A 17,323-nucleotide genomic window follows, 5' to 3' on the forward strand; every position below is an offset into this window, starting at 1 on the left:
AAAATTATTTTGTTTTTAATGGAGGGTTGATTCTCAACAGATGGCAACAAGGGAGCTGCTTTGCTGTGTACAAAACCCTGACACAGAATCAGGTCATCTGTGAATGATTTAGCACCAGGTGCCCCATGAACACTTGGTACATGGTAAGGGAGAGGTGGCATCACATCTGTCCACCCCTTTGGTCCTGACCATAAGCAGCACTCCACACCAGGCCCACCCTGTCATAGAATCATAGAATGGTTTGAGTTGGAAGGGACCCAAAAGATCATCTATATCCCATCCTGCTGCCACGGGCCCAGACACTTCCCACTGTATCAGGTTGCTCAAAGCCCCGTCCATGGGAATAAAATAAAAAAAACTACTCTAGCTCTTGCTTTCTTTAAAAGACACTTAACAAGAATGCTAGTGAGCAGCATCAAACAAATTGTGAGGATATAGATCTTTTTTTTTTTCACCAAAAAAAAACCCAAAAACACACAGATGTACAAATGAAATACAGAGTGTTAGCAGAAGGGAAATATAAAAAAAAAATAGCAAATGTATTCAGCAAATGAGAACTACAGAAGAAAAAGAGGTTAACCACAGTAGGAAGTTATGTTTGCATACATACTAACAATTCAAAGTGACTAGTTAGAGCTCAATTATGTGTTAGGCTTGGCAAACACAAGCAAAAGAAAGTAGAACTATGTGTATATATATATATATGTATATATGTCATCCATATATACTCTTCAGACGTTACATATTACTATCAGACATTTCTTAATATTACAAGTTTAATATGAAAATAGAAAATGTACTTCAGCTCTTTCATCCAGTCCATTTTCTAAATACACATTCACAGCACTTCTGTCAACTATGGTTACAAATTAAAGTAAAGGGTTCTGGGACGCAGCCTCAAAATACAACAAAATCATTTGAAAAGCAAAGAAAAGGAGTATTTTTCAATCTGTTACATACACTTTTCTAAGTCTTTTGTAGAATGCTGGGTCTCCGTGACCATACCCATCTTCCCCAACTCAGAATATGGTCTGTTGCATCTACTCCTGGTGAAATACTCATAGGTAAGGAGTTGTTGTGCTACTTAAAATAGTATTTTGAAACACTATATTTAAGTGTGGAATACGCAGAATAGTGATAGCTTCATAAAAGTGTCTGCCAAAGTCTTCATTAGTGGCACATCACTTTCAAGCACCTCAGTGGGCAAATGTTACTGAGGATGCCACTTGGAGCTGGATCATGAGACCAGGCATCAATCACACGGTTATCCTCTGGAGGCAACACCACAGCAATTAAAGAGGGTGAACAGAAACGTAAAATCTCACAGGAAAAGTAGGTTGGAACTGAGTGAGGGCTTCCAGTTCACCCAGGTGTGCATAATTCATCAAGAGCAAGAGGAAAAGCTACAGATGAGGAGGATTTTAGGAAAAGCAACCTGTATTTGGAAAGAACACCAAAACCTACAGTAAAAATTTACATGCGAGTATGCGTGAAATAAAGCAGATCCTATTAAAGGAAGGCATGCTAACTAAATGAGTCTATATGTATTCACAGGGGAGGAAAGGAATTAAAAGCAATAGCAACAGGCACATGATCCAAATGAGGATGAGGATTCTATTACAACTTCCTCCTGCATATGCCAGCAATGAGACAAGGATGACAAGGAGAGAACCCACCGCACTCCTGCTAGAGTTGGTCAGAATTTGTTTTCAGAAGTGATGCAAAATAAAGTAAAATTCCAAATCAAGTGAATTGATACATGGAAATCAAAAGTAAATAACACATGACATGCTTTAAGTTAACACAGTGCCAATCTCCTATAAAATTCCTTAAAAGTTTGATAAGGTAAAAAGGAATAACCTGCCTACAACAGACTGGAGCGTAATAGACAAATAAATAAAGCACTACAGGAACAGAAAGATAATGTATTTAGAATCCATGTATTACTCAGAGTAGCAAGCACATAGAAAGAGCTAACAAGTGAAATCATCAAAATAAATTATATAAATGTATTTTAAAAATACTTGGACATTTTTTTTGGTGAGAGAGAAAGAGAAAAGGGGATTCAAGGATACAGTAGATACAAACCAGGCAGGAGGGGATGTAATGAACTTAAATATGAACCTCTGGTTCAGATGCACTTTTCTGGTTCAAAAATTCCTTTCCTCCATAGCAGTGAGTAAATGTTAAGTATCTGCTAAGCATTGTAATAATTGCTCCAGAATTTATGACGTATGGTTGCATGCAGAAAACTCCAACAATTTCCCTTTCCTTCTGGCCACAAAAAGCTACTGTGTTCATTGACCAACATCATAACATATATCACTAAGACAGAACTCATAAAATTCACGTCCAAAAGCAATGGTTTCCTCTCATCTGGCTTGCAAAGAAATGCTCAAGCAAGCGGGACATATTTTTCAGTACTGATGGGACTAGCCTCGCATGTTCCCACCCAGTAACATGGCACAATAGCACAGACGCATGCCAGCAAACATATCATTGCAAAGACCTTGACTAAATTCTTACTTGTATCAGTTTTAACTAAGTAAAAGAACAGAATGGACATTAAATTGGGAAAAGAAGTAAAAATTACTTGCTTTAAGCAGAAGACAACGACATTTGTCTCACTGATGCCTTGTAATCCAACACAGAAATAACAGAATGATGACACAGAAACAACAGAAGCTGCTGAGAGGACTATTGCATGTTTATTCCAAATAATAGCCATTCTGGTTTTTATTTGTTTAAAGAACAGGTACACACTATAAAACTTGACAGGCCTATGATGCTTGCATCTCCTGCCCTTCACCCATTTGCTCCCTCTTTCCTAATCAACTCCACAAAACTCAAGGGTATTCCTAACCACACCATCCTAAGGATCAACTGCACTTCATGCACTCTAACGGCTGGCCTGATGTATGCACATAGAATTCTCTAATAGCTCTTAAGTACTTTGAAACTAAAAGCAAAGAAAGTCCCCACATCTCAGCTGTGGCAGGGATGTACCTGTCAGAAAAAATGTAGGCCATAGAGAACACCAACACTTTCATCTCTTCCAGCTCCACAGGGTGCACCACATAGACCTTACTGCAACACATTAGATTTCTTACATATATGCTATGCTTGATTTAGCAATGGTTGACAGCTTGTAGTTTGGAAAAAGGTGAAATACAAAGGCCCCCTTATTTCCTGATCCACCCTGACATTTGAATCATTTATTGTCAGTACAAAAAGCATAAATGTCCTACATGTTCCTGTTGGAAATACATTAAGGAAAACAAAAAACTAAGTGCACGAAGTGATATACATCTTTCCTGCTCTTAATAATTTTTTATTACTAGCAGATAACTTCCATTTTTCTTATATATTTAATTATTGGCCCAGAAAGCTATCACTAAAATGAGAAACTTGCTTTAGTTAAGCAGAGAAATGTATAGATACATTTTGTTTTTTTCAAAAACCATATAGTTCTATTCCCCTGAACTCCAGACAGATCAGATCAAAGAAATTCTTTATTCATACATCCAGAAATTCATCTGACTGAAAGTCATTTCCTCAAGGCTCTTCTCAGAGTAACAAACTATCTGGTCTGCAACTGAAGATTACTTTCATATCTCCCCTTGTGCATTTTCCATACATCTCTTTCTCCTCCTACATTTGCAGCCAGCTTCTTATTATACAGAAAAGTCCAAGCCAAACAGTTCTTGATTTCTAAGGGCATACCTGTACACTTCTTTTTTAGGACATGACATATTTCTGAGTTTTATTTTGAGAGCCCCCAAATGTTCCTTATTTTTCACTCAATGGCAGTATTGACAGAGTTGCAAAACTGCCCTGATTTGAAATGAACTGTTTTCCAGACATTCCACAGCTGTAACAATCAGTCCTTGCCTCATACGTCCACAGGAATTAAGTTATTTGAAAACAAAAATAAAAAATACAAAATTCAAATATTGTTAGGCTGGCAAAATGAAGCATATGACTGACACCAATTTTATTCTTAATTGCCTTTGTTTCAAGGAGGCTCTTATTACAGCATTAAGCCTGATAGCCCTAAAATCTGAAAACTTCTGTTCATCCCAGAACATCAGCAACAAGATCTTAACTTACTACTCTGTCTTGCCTGTAAACTTCAGGAGTGTTCTGGAGGAATCACTGTCAGCCAAAAGTTCAGTATTCAGATTTCAGAACTATCCAAATACCTGCCTTTCATCCTCCAGACTGTGAACCAAATGCATTCATTATGCAGATGGTTAATGGGTGATCACCAGCACGCCTACCCTGGGGCTCCAAGACTGGCTGCTACTTCTGCACTGACAATCAACAGTAAAACATTTTATTATAAACCTAGAGGAAACACTTTTTAACTTGTACTGTTGCCCTTCCAATGCCTCCACATAAAAAGTCTTGAAGCATAACCATGCCTCCAGGAGGTTTAATTAAACGGAGATGCTATGATGTAACAGGGGAAGGATCATTCTCTATACACCTGTCACTTTTACTTCCTGCCTAAACAATGTCCTACTGATTATTCATGAAAACAGAATATTAACTAGTTTGACCTAGGTATGCCTGAAGGTAAGCATATTTTGCGTGTTACACTGAGAGAACTGGAAATTTAAAAGTCCCAAATGATTCTTACCACACCGTACATAACACTATATAACTTGTAGAAAAACCTACATAGAGTACTCAATAGAGTACTTGTGTGACAACACCCAAAAGAGGCATTTGAAAGGGCTGTTCATGCAGTACCCATTGCAAAGTACTTGATTTCAGGAAGATCTGGTTGTATTCTTACATTCTAGCAAAAACTTGAGATTTTCAGAAGTCACTTGTTCTCTGTGTTCTAAGAAAGACAATCAGGGAGAAAGCCTTGGGTTATGCAAGTGAAAAGATTACACACAGAGTACAAAAATCTAAGCTTCAAACAGCTAGTCGCCTCTCATTGCAACTTATGTTTGTAACCACTACTTCTCAGACAAATACATTCAACATTTGGCTAAGCACATGCATTCTACAATCAGTGATGGATACAATTAACTTCTATTACATAGATGCCCATACACTTCAGTGATCTACTAGTGTTAAGCATTAGATCGATGTTCACACCCTTTTATTGTGCTTCAGTATCTCATGAGTCCCAAGAAGGCACAACAAAGATCAATCGCATAAGGAAGACCTTTGCATGGACAAACAGCACAATTGCATGGTGCATACTTAGCTTGCATATGAATTCTCAGACTACTTTTAGGTTTTGAAACTTCTAATTTCAGATTTGGCCACTTTTTCCCTATCTACTCCTCTTTATCGCCATCATTCCTCCTACAAGGTGGTAAATTAATTAAAAAAGCACCTATCAACAACTTAAAAACAGAATCCTTTTCTGTTCAGAGTCACCACTTACTGAATAATTTCTACAGGCAACCCAAGAATCATACAATTGTGTTTAAGGAAAAATAGCAAATAATATTGTTATTTGAGATGGGCTACTGACTTTATAGCAGACACAGATATCGCATGACGTTATGCCAGTTCCCTGATCTGAAAAGTAAAACTCTTACTGCTTCACACATGAAAGGACATCTACTTCTTCAGGCTTCATTACCCAGAGACACTTTCCTACAGCTACATTTGTAAGCTGTCACCGGACGATTGCAAGAAGGTGAGCAAAAAGCTTCACCCTTTCTACACAGCTGTTTAAAGGCTTTTCACAATAATTTGTTTTCAGAAGGCCTATCTATTCCTGGATTCCCAATCCCAGAAATCTGAAAACAAAGTAGGCTTTTTTCTATCTACCCTCTGGATTATCATACAGAACAGGAAAATTAATTTGCAAGTATACTGCACAGGTACTTCGCGCATCCACTTGTACCCACTGCAGCACTAATGGATTGATCTCTCTGTTTTTTAACAGTTTTTTTCTCTTAATGTTCTCTACTAGAATAAATATTCCTGCTATCCAAGTCATTTTGTAGAATCTCCCATGAACACAAGCATTATATGGCCAAATTAAATCAGTGCTTTTCATTTAAAAGATTCTTTCTCCCTAGCTTTTAGCTTTCACCTGAAAGACAGTAACAATAAACCTGAAGTTACTCAAGCAATTTCATTGTCAGTGGTAGAAGTGGATGCCAAAAAAAGGGGGAAGGAATGGGGTAGTGAAAGAAAAGTAGACAGAAGAATGCAAAAGTCTCCATTTTAAAGCCTGCCCCAGATCATGTAAAGCTGGCAGTGCATTTGGTTAATCCGTCTAGTACTTCAGTGGAAAATCACAGCAGGCAGCTGGATACAACATCCAAGGCTGCCCTTTCTTGTGTTTTTTCCATTTCTGGCAGCATACTGTCATACATGCAGCATCTGTCCATTTCCACAGGCTGCAGCTGTATATTCAATTGAACTAAAACAGTTAAAGGAAAAAGCAAAAGCAAAGGTTCAAAGGGCAATGAACAGCCAGGGTTCTTGGAATTCTGCAGGTGTGGGACTTCCAGCCCTGGTTAGCTAGGCCTGCTGCAAAAATCACTGAAATTACTTGCAGAGTTTTTATATCTGTCTACTTCCACTCGACTGGGATCTAAATCTCAAAAGTTTGATTACGCTTCTATCAAAGATTTTAAGAAGTCCTTTGTGCAACCTGGTCTCTGACCTTGCATTTTAAATATTAAAGGGGAAAAGAGAGGCAGTCATCATTCAGGAAAAAAGTACTATTATTAACAAAGCAGTATAAGTACCAGTAATGTAGACCCACAATGCAGTCCTCAAGATTTATTTGTATGAATAAGTACAATTTCCTTTTTCTATGACTGCTGTGTTTTTTCTCTAATAAATACCTAAACATCACAAGTATCAGCTCAGTCAGAAACCTCTTTTTTCATATGATGGAACTCTGAGGTGCTTACAGATGTAACTCAGTATCTTTTAGGGAAACCATACAGACACAAAACCATACAGATTCATAAATCTTGCCCACTACTATATGAACTCTATGTTACTGCTATTTTTTTTAAATAATTTTATCTGGTGGTTTCTACTGAGAGTACATTTGAGCTTGGTACAGTTAAAATACTTAGAAATACAGAAAAATTACTGCTCCAAAGAGCTCTCAATCTCAATAAATAAAATGGACATAAAGTGGAAAAGGAACTAAAATTATCCCATTTTACACAGAATGAAAGCCATAATTTTATAGTCACTAGTAATAGGTCATTTAAAAAAAAAAAAACAAAAAAAACCAACAACAAAAACAAAAACAACCAGAAACAAGATCAGAATAAGGCACGAGCATTTTTTCTTGAACCAGCCCCAGAGGCTAAAATGAAGTTACGCTGGCTGTGGAAGGATGAGTAAAGTTTGATCTAACACAAAGATTTGCCTGAACACCACTTAAAAAGGATGACTGCCTTCCATGTTCTGTGTCAGACGCTTTGCCACATAGCCATAACATTCACCTAATGCTTGCGCTTGTATTTTGTATTTCTTTATTCTGATGATGCTAAAGCAACAGTTTCTTCTATCTTAAGGAAAAAATGGTAATTTTTTTTTAGTGCTAAAGTTACAATAAAGGAGGAAAAAACAGCAAGTCACGTAAGCATAGACAGAATAAAGTTTTGTACTCTACTTTGGTGTTTGTACAACAAAGGAAAGTAGCCCCAGGATGTCTTTTATACTGTAAAAATGTCTTTGGAGTGAGTTACTCTGACTTATGTATATTTGACAGGAAAATAAAAACAATTTAAAAAGCATACTGCAAGTTTTGAAGTGCTTATTATAAATATTCATCAGGCTGATCAAGTGTTTACATAAATGATGAAATCAACTCAGATTAAAAGCAAAGTGTTTTAACAGTCTCTTGGTCAGCTGCAATATTCACAACTAACAGAGGCATAAAACAAACAAGCCCAGTAGAGAAAACACATTCTACTCTTTCTGCCCAAAGCTGTTGGGTGAACATGTTTCTAAAAGCTTAAAACCTCAATAATTTTCAAAAGTTAGAAGAAAAACAAGTAACAGTTTTATTTACACAATGTTTATCTGCCAGTGGCATTTTAGGAGTTTCCTACAAAATAACACACATATTAAAGTGGCAAAAATAGAGACAAAAATTGCACATGATTAAAACCAGAAAGGCCCTTAAAAACATTCTATGACTACACAATGCTGAAGAACTCAAAAAGATTTCAAAACCTCTTAAATTCAATCGTTTTTCTTAGATCAAAAAAAAAACCCAGGACCCCAAAACCTAAGATGCAACTGTGCCCATCATGATTCTAGCTTGACTGAACACCAAGTCAACTTTTCATCCTACTAGCACTAACAATTCTTCCTTTACTTGAAAACGGAAAAGAAATAACTAGAAATTCCTACCCACTGCAAACCGAGAAAGGTGGCTCTTAGTTAGCCAAAGAGCTGCCAGTTCTATCTTAAAGGTCCACTTTCTTCATAAATGCGGATCATATCTTCTAACTGACAATGAATTGGTTTGTAAGAAACTAGCTTTTACTGTACGTCACTGTTGTTATTTCTTCAGAGACAACTCTGTTACGCATACATTTTTACACAGACACCGTGCAGGACACTGATACCTAGGCTTACCTGCTTCACTTGGAAGCATATCCTTTTATTTTTTGGTTAGCTTTCTTTACAATTGACTGAAGAACAACTCTGTCAACAGGCTGCAAAAGATGCACTCGGGCACTTCTTTTTATCTGCACAATCAACAGAATTTTTAATTAAGAGACAAATACAAAATCGGTATTTTCATTCATGTACACCACAAAGAGCAGGACTGTAGAAGTACAGCTGCGAGTAGAAGATAAAACTTCATTGAAATCCTTAGCGGTTAAGAAGCAACAGAAGAGGAAAACATAGATTGTCACTAGATCCTGTTTTCTAACAGTTACCCAAGAGAAAAAAAATAATTACTCCATTTACTTGTAAATGTATGTAATAATAAAAATAAATTTAATAACATTTCATAATACTTTGATTTAATTTCTTTAATTTTCAATTAAGATCCACACTGTTGATATGGTTGGAAATAAAATCTAGGACAAGTCAGCATCTAGCTAAGCAAAAAAATACCTTTTCATGTAAAAATGTTCTGCTTGTATGGCATGTGAAGTTACAATCCCCTACACAACTAAACGCTTTGGAAAAGTTTCAGGTACACTTGAACAACACATCTAATTTGAAGAGAACTTTTTTTTTTTTTAAGAAAAATCTGTCGCAATCACTGGTGTTTAAAGATTCACTGCATCTCCTTCATTTTGGAATATTTTAATTTCTGAATCAGCACTGCAGTCCTTGAAGCTATATATCTAGTGAGCATTTTTTATCGGGTAAAAGGGAAACCAACCCTTTGCCTGCAACCTCAAGGTTTGTTAAAAAAAAAAAAAAAAGATATAGAGGATCATTCTTACTCCACACTTTAAGAACAATTAAAAGGCTGCGGATTAGCTGACATATTAGCCCTAGGTGGAAAATGATTAGATTTTACTCAGAAATAACCCTGGATAGTTGCCTTGAATAACCCAAGGCCTGCAGAGCACTATCATTCCTACATTTGCAAAGCAAGTTAGTTTGTTTTAACTATTGAAAGTAAAACAAATATCACACTTAAGTTCAAGCAGAATGTCCACAAACGTATCTACTTCATAAACTGGAAAGTTCTTTCCATACATGGTGGGGTTTGCCTGTCTGCATTGTGATTTCAATCCACAGAAATTACACCACTACAACTGAGAGAAATTTTGAATTTGAACTGAAAATAATTTTTCTGAAGTTAGAAAAAGAAAAGTGATTTAAATCAGAACAGAGGTTGAAAATGAAATGCAGTAACTCTTCCAATGCTTGCTGACTCCCATAAAGACCTCTATGCGTTCTAGTCAAGAAAATGCGTTCTAAGTATCTATTTAAAAAAGAGGAAAACAAATAAGAAGAGGAAGAGCAAGATGGAATCGAGTTAGATGGAAAGGTAGAGCTACATTATCGAAAACTGAGAATGAGCTGGCTATCCTTGTCTATCGTTATTCCATACTGAAAATGTATTAATTTAAAAGGTTCTGGACTGAAAGTGAAGCAAATATTGCTACTTTGCAAAAATCCAGAACATATCCTCAACCCAAACACTTTCACCAGGTTTCTGTCATGGTTGAATACTCTGCAGCTCTCCCAGCAGAGCCAGGGTATCTGACCACTTCCTAGTCAGCCTATGGCAGGAACTTGAATTTCCATTCTTGGTAAAGGGGAAGACAGGCTGTTGCAAGAAGTAACCGAAAAGTAATAACATTACACCAAATATTTTGCCTGCTCTTCCTGTCTCTAGTGCATACTTCATGGAAGAACCATAGCTGGATTTAAAACCAGGATAGTTCATCCATCAGGCAATGACAGCCTCTGTAGATCAATTTTTCAGGGGACTAAACCAGATTTCATTGTGAGCAGGGGAAAAAAAAATTATGGTTAGTTTTTTTAGAACTGTCAGCTGCATACGTGCCATTGAGAATAAGTTCTTTTTCCACTTCTGTAGACTTTAAAAGGTAATGAGCCTACTCATACGGAGGCTACTTTTTGATAAAGAACTTTTAAATGAACACGTCTATCATGCGCAATAAAATACATGTACGTATACATACTCTGTTTGGACAGAGACATTTGTGAGTAAAATAGCCCAAAACAGGATTAAAGGGAGGACGAAAAGAAAAGATTTCAGTCCTAGAGTATGATCCACATCTCATTCAAGTGAACTGAAATCTTCATTTTGATTTGAAGAGAAATTGCATCCTACTCGAAAGGAGCTATAGGTCCCAATTTTTAAGCACATGTGGAAAACTTCTCAAGAAAGTCTATTGTAGATGTCATAGTTGGCCACTAATGAGTTCATTTTATATTCCAAGACTTATTTCAACCTCCTGAGTGCATTAGTGTTATATTACGTATAGGTAACATATACTTACATGAGAAATTCACATTGATTTAAATTTCAAGTGCAGTATTTCTTTACACACAATTTTACAACAAACAGTGCAAACAGACCTTCAAGCATGCATTCATCGATTTATTTCACTAGGACCAGCATTAGGTAATTGTAGTTAGTGGAACACTGGCAAGGTTGCCTAAAGAGGTGGTAGAAGCCCCACCTCTGTAAACACTCAAAGTCAAATTGGATGGGGCTCTGATTAGCCTGACTGAGCTAAAGAAATCCCTGCTTATTGCAGGGGGGTTGGACTAGATGACCTTTAAAGGTGGCTTCAAACGCAAATCATTCTATGATTCTATGAATTACTGAGGTATTGCACTATATACTTGCATATTTAACCAATATTCTTAATGCTGTAATTGCAGGAATCCATCAACTTTATAATTAGTTGGCAAATTTGTAAATGCATGTGTTTGGATATCTACCTCTGTAAAACTGCATATACGCAGGTTCAAGATTTTGGAAATGAGGCTAAAATATGCTCCAAATCATAATTCATTGACAGCCATAAAATGGTCACAGACAATCACAAATGATTCCCTGTTTCTAGCCTTCCCCTGCAATCTACAGTACTACACATAGCACAGATTAATCTGAAAGTTTCTGGCATGCTGAATTACAAAGTTCCATCAGAACAATATAGATGACTGATATGAAAAGAAATTAGGGATACTGCACTATAACTCACTCTGCTCTCCTTGGCGCTGGTATATGTGAATTTACACCAGTATAACAAGTATTGCAAAACATATGTCAAGCCATTTCTTCACAAGCAAGCAAAAATAGTTTATCTATTCTCTAGATGAGGAGGAAATACTATAAGCCAAGGAGTGGACAGAAATCAGGATGCCCTGAAGCCTTCCTGGAGTCCTACCAAAGTAACTTTGGTGTGGGGAAATTGGCCATCCAAAGCCAACCTTTTCCAGACCCTCTGGATTTAAATGAGAAACCTTAAATAAAACCTTAAAGTGCTTTGCTTTTTAAAAGAGAGTGTTGGACTGAAACTTTAACCATAAAGACCAGCTCGTCTTCCTTTTAAATCAACAATTGTGCCACTTAAGAGGCACCAAAGGGGCACTGTGGTTTTCTTTTAAAGATTAAAAAAAGAGAAGCGGAGAAGGAAATATATCTCCTTATTTTCTTCAAATTGCTAGTACTTCATGAGCTTCGGAAGCACTGGGCTGTTTTATTAAAATTGCCCCTTGGTAGCATTATAGTGTTGCCAAAAAGTACTGCTCACTGCAGTGATTAAAAAGTTACTCTTTTTCTTAGGAAAGCTTTGAATTGTTTAGTCTGTTTCCCCAACAGTAGCAAGTGAGCAAAGGGCATGTTTTTAAAAAATAAATTAAGACAAATAAAAAGCTTAGCACAATGGAATTGGATCCCTGTCTTCTTGCAGCAAATATATCTAATATCACATGTCTTATTCAGAGTGGGAAGAAGGGATTTCCCCCCAGTAACCTCTGTGAGAGCAAGAGAGAAGAGAATGCAATTGTTTCCCATCTCATTGTATGCGTTACTAAGCCATGATGCCAGCCACATGCTGATTATCTCTCGTATTACATAAAGTGCTCTCCTGCGGTGCCAATTGCCTGCCGTGTTGTCTGTATCCTGTTACATAAAGTGTTATCCTGTACCACCATGTGCTGTGCCAAAGCACTATTCTTTGCTACCACGCTCCCCATCTTCAGAATTCAAATGCCCTTTGTTTCTGTGCCTGCTTCTGCCCACATCTTAAAAGCCACCTAATGATTAAAACAAAACAAGAATACTTCTCAATAAACAGTGATTTTGCAGTTACACTGTAAAACAAGAAAGAACACAAAATAATTGTTGCTCAGGGATCCTGGAGGATGTGAGAGTTTTGTACAAGATCCCATTGAAGACAGAGTCTCTGCATGGTCCTCTGCAACTTGGACATTGCACCTCATGCTTCTATCATTCTGAAGACAGTATTTTATCTGTCTCAACATTTTTCTGAGACAGTTCCGAGATCAACTGTAGTTCTTAAGATGAAAGCTGCCTCGGAGTAGAACGCACTCAGAATAGCTGTCTCTCATGATGTGTTGCAATAACACATTGTCAAAGGGCTCTGTTGCTCCAGCAATCTGTAAACATGCTGTATCATCAAAACGGTGCAGGAGTGATGATGTGTTACTGGAAAGATGGCAGCGGTATAGGAGAGGCACATCTAGAATCAAAGTTCACCTGACTGTGGGCTGACAGCCAATTCACAGAGTACAGTATAATAGAAACTGCTCTTTTGGGTGGCCTAGCAGGAATGAAACTGCTAAATCAGCTGCCCTGGCACTACTGTTTCTGGCAAGTGAAAATGGCAAGTCTTACATGTACAAAGATAAAGGTTAGGCAAAGGGTTTCCCAGTTGGGGAGAGATGAAAGAGAACTTAAATTATCAAATTTTTGTGAGGCCACAGAAAATAGAACCTCATCTCCCACAACTCGTGGCCTTTTCCCCAACAGTGCTTTGTAAATAAGGACTGACAGCCAGCAATACTATATATTTTCCCTTGAATTATTGTATGAGGTTAAGAGGTATTTTAGTATAAATCTTTCAATTTATTTTCAGTGTTTGTAAAATACTTCTCATATCTCAAAGAATCCTCTTTTGTGGCTGGTGATGTGTTCATCGAATATCAAGACAATCCATCTTCAGGAGGAAAGAAATCCCCCCAACAAGAACAAAAATAGCTCTGCCTAGTCGGACTTACTTACAGAAGGGCCAAGACTAACTACGGGGATGAGATTTCAGATTTGCTGAATAAAACAGCCTCATTCCCAGTCATATGATGAAGGTTGGGGAAGGAAGATGCATTAATTCATTTAAACGAGTGCCTCCTGAGACTTTACTGTAAGTAAAGACATGGCGCAAAGTCCTGGTGGCAGACATACAGCGTGAAAATAGGTTTGTTTGAATCGCTTTTCATTGCAGTTCTACATCAGACCTCATACTACAGGAGGCAAACACCAAAAACAAACAAAAAACATTACTGCCCAAAACAAACTTTCCACACTTTTAGTCTTGGAAATTGCTATTGGTGGATTCTGGTTTTGTGAAAACTTGAACAATGCCTTGCAAAATTTGTCTTAAATAGAAAGTCTACAAGAAAATAATGGCAAGGCTCTGGCTGAAAAGGTTCAAAAACATTCAAAAAGTTTAAGATTCAAAAAGCATTAAGAAAATCCCAAATCCTGTCACAAATCCTTTAGCTTGTACAGAGGAACTAGCAGAGTAACAATATTATTGCCTTCATCCAAAACCCACAGCAGAGACTTTCCATTTGCTACCGCTAGCTTCAAATTGGGACAAAATTGCTCAACTTTTGTGCTACAATAACCCTCTCCTAGAATCATGCAAGGAAATATAGTGCCTTTGAAGACAGTTTAACAGAAAAAGAAGGGAAAATAATGAATCAATACTAAATAGTAGCTTCATGGTGCATAAACACTATGGAAGTGATTTTTTTTTTTTAAGTTAAAAGAATGCAATCAATATGTCTTTTTCAGACAAGCTTTCCACTGTAATGCTCCTTTTTTCGCACTGTATATTGTGTCATGCTGCACCATACATTCTTTATCCCCCTCTATTGCATCCCTAGGGTCAAAAGTCGAAGACAGAAAAAATCCTGGAATAATATCCCCAATAAATTACTACTAACTATTATAATTCAACATGGGCATGTAAACGGCACTTTAAAGAAAATTGAATTTGTTGAAAATTAAAGCAAACTCGGTGTTACTTTGAACAAGAGGCTCACTGATTGTTTTCAGATTTCCATTATAAAATAGGCTTTTTTGTTTTATGTGTTATATACCCTCTGAGGAAAGGAACCGTACCTCAAAACATATGGGTGTTCAGAATCTTTATTTTTAAATACAATGCTCCATACTCATAAAACTCTGCTTGGAAGCCAAAGAATTTATAGCAAGGTACATAACAAAAAACCTGAAAGAAGACTAAAGATGAAGAAAAACAGAGCTTGTACTCACTAATTAAAATAAGTAAGAGGAGACCAAGAAGTGAAAGTGACCTCAATTTGAGGACAAATATCTGTGGTTTAATTTAGTGTCATCTTCTCACTATCTGTGGGTGTACGAACACTGAAATACGCAAGAAGACAGACTAATAAACAGATATTTATTTTGTGGAGCAGGCATATTGTTTTCAGTCTACTGCATGGTGCTTTCATTTTATTGCTGTAATATGTTACACTGAGAGCATGAAGAAGGAACTCCGCTATCTGCATTTTAAAGCATTTTTTTCATGGATAGCTTTTCTTTTAAAACACATTTTCCATTAGAACAACAACCTTACACATCTTATTTTCAACTAAGTGCTATATAAACTGCATGCTGTTAAATATTCTCTTTTAGATTAAGCGATGACTGAGTGTTCCTCGCTAAGATCCAGTGTATGTCTTGGGTGTGTTTCAGCCTTATGTATTCAACCACTTGCACACCCAGGAAAAGCTTTTTACTATTAGTGGAATGGCTTATTAACTTCACAAAAAAAAAAAAGTAAACACTTATTTTTTATTGGGTTTATGCAACATATCTTTTTATTACAGAAAGTTATTTCCACTGAGGGAAATGGCATGGAAAGGTGAAGGTTATCATTGTTTTTTATGTAGGTTGTCCAAAACATTGTTTTTTTTCTGTTACCTAATGGACTTAGCCCCTCTCTCTGTCCTTAGCTGCAGAAATCTTACCACTTGTCTGTGGCTGTATTCTGCATTCACCCTTTCATTAAAAGCTAAGAGCAATATTCCAAAAAGGCTATAGAGTGGTAGCTTAAAAGGAAAACTTGACCAGACAAGAAGAAACAATTAAAAATATTGTCCCTTACAAAGGACACTTCCTGCCATGCTCCACGTATGAGAATGGGATAGGTAGTAGAGCAGGAATACCTTATTTCAAGCCATCAGGATTTCTCGCACATGCACAAACTCGCCTGATGGAGACATGAAACCTCTACTCTGCATGACCAAGGAGAACCTTGTTGTGATTTTTCTAAAAAGACTCAGTCAGCCAGCCAGTGTGCAGTTTTGAACATCAAACTCCACATCCAGAATCTGATAATTTACATTTGCAAATGCTTTCTGATATTTCAAATCTGTCAGTCCCCTCCTGATGATTCCTCTGAGCCTGGCATCTACCATCTTTCCTGCAGGCTTAGGAGCAGGTGGAAAACAGGATTTGGGAAACAATTCCCTCCAAGGATACTCACTGGCACAAAATGACCAGCGAGCCATGGTTTTCCTGCATGCACAAATGGCTAGTTTGTCCTTGCAAAATTGCAGTTAAACTGCATGCACAGCACTTTTATGAACAATCCTGGACTTCACAAGTTTTGGAAGTTGGGCTCTGCAACTATAAAATTATACACTTGATATACATTAGTAAGTACAGTAAAGAGTATAATTAGAACAGAATACAATGTACTGTTTTTCAGTGCTTTTTATTCTTAATTCCCTAGAGCTATAAAATAAGATTCTAATGAGCTTTGGGTAGTCACATAAATAGAAAACCTAATGTTGCAATGCCTGATAGTGATCTAAACTGCTTAGATATGTTTTGTATTATACCACAAAACAGTGGTTTGTTCATGGAATGGAACAAAATTTCATGTGTTACTCATACTTTGGCCCTAGGCACACATGTATTGAAACCATAATCCCCAATGTATTTCAGAATATGTTTGGACAACCTAAGTTACTCTGTGAAAATGACCCAAAAGGAAAACCCCCTATCCATTAAAAACACAAATTACTAAGACCTCAATGTTTAAGTGTAGCCTAGAGCACACATAAAGAAAAATTTCCAATACACTGCTTGTTTTCCCAGTTAAAAAGAAAAAGAAAGATGATGAGAAGGATGCATTCAGAAACCATATAGGAAAGCTGTAAATTAGCTTTATATGGATAAACACTATACCATTCTGTCCAAAAGAAACAAAATATTCTATGCCACAACAGTAAAGCTCCCTCCTAAAACTTATTCCAACATGACTGTACAGATATACCCTAACTTCACACAGACGGGTTCTCCCCTAAGATTTGCAACAACCATTTTCTTTCTTCTCTCGTGGGGACAATAACATGAAAAGCCAAAGAAGAGTACTTTGTATGTGAAGTGTAAGTGGTGTTACCCTCACAACGTGTCTGCAAGACAGATGGATAAACAGGCAGGTAGACAAATTGACAGACCGGCAGATTGGTGTACAGAGACTAAGTGAATCACCAAAGAGCCAAAAAAGGAATTTGATGCAGTTGAGAAATAGAACCAGATCTCCTAACTTCTTTTCCACCATTTCAAATACAAGGTCCT

At 37.0% G+C, this 17,323-nt stretch overlaps 1 protein-coding gene across 7 annotated transcripts in view; it reads right to left on the bottom strand.

Moving 5' to 3' along the window:
* The window catches only part of SUGCT (succinyl-CoA:glutarate-CoA transferase), a 329,484-nt gene that overhangs the window by 119,018 nt on the left and 193,143 nt on the right, over window positions 1-17,323 (bottom strand). Inside the window, exon 13 of one of the 7 annotated variants that reach the window (XM_054059905.1) lies at window positions 1,370-1,435. The exons of 5 other annotated variants lie outside the window; for them this stretch is intronic. In XM_054059905.1, coding sequence (XP_053915880.1) covers window positions 1,385-1,435 — 51 coding nt within the window. In that variant the 3' untranslated portion in view covers window positions 1,370-1,384. Of the gene's footprint in view, window positions 1-1,369; window positions 1,436-8,592; window positions 8,706-17,323 lie in introns of those variants that run through there. One more of the 7 variants, XM_054059903.1, reaches the window with a different exon arrangement.

Source organism: Cuculus canorus, chromosome 2 (assembly GCF_017976375.1).
Source record: "Cuculus canorus isolate bCucCan1 chromosome 2, bCucCan1.pri, whole genome shotgun sequence".
NCBI classification, from domain to species: domain Eukaryota; kingdom Metazoa; phylum Chordata; class Aves; order Cuculiformes; family Cuculidae; genus Cuculus; species Cuculus canorus.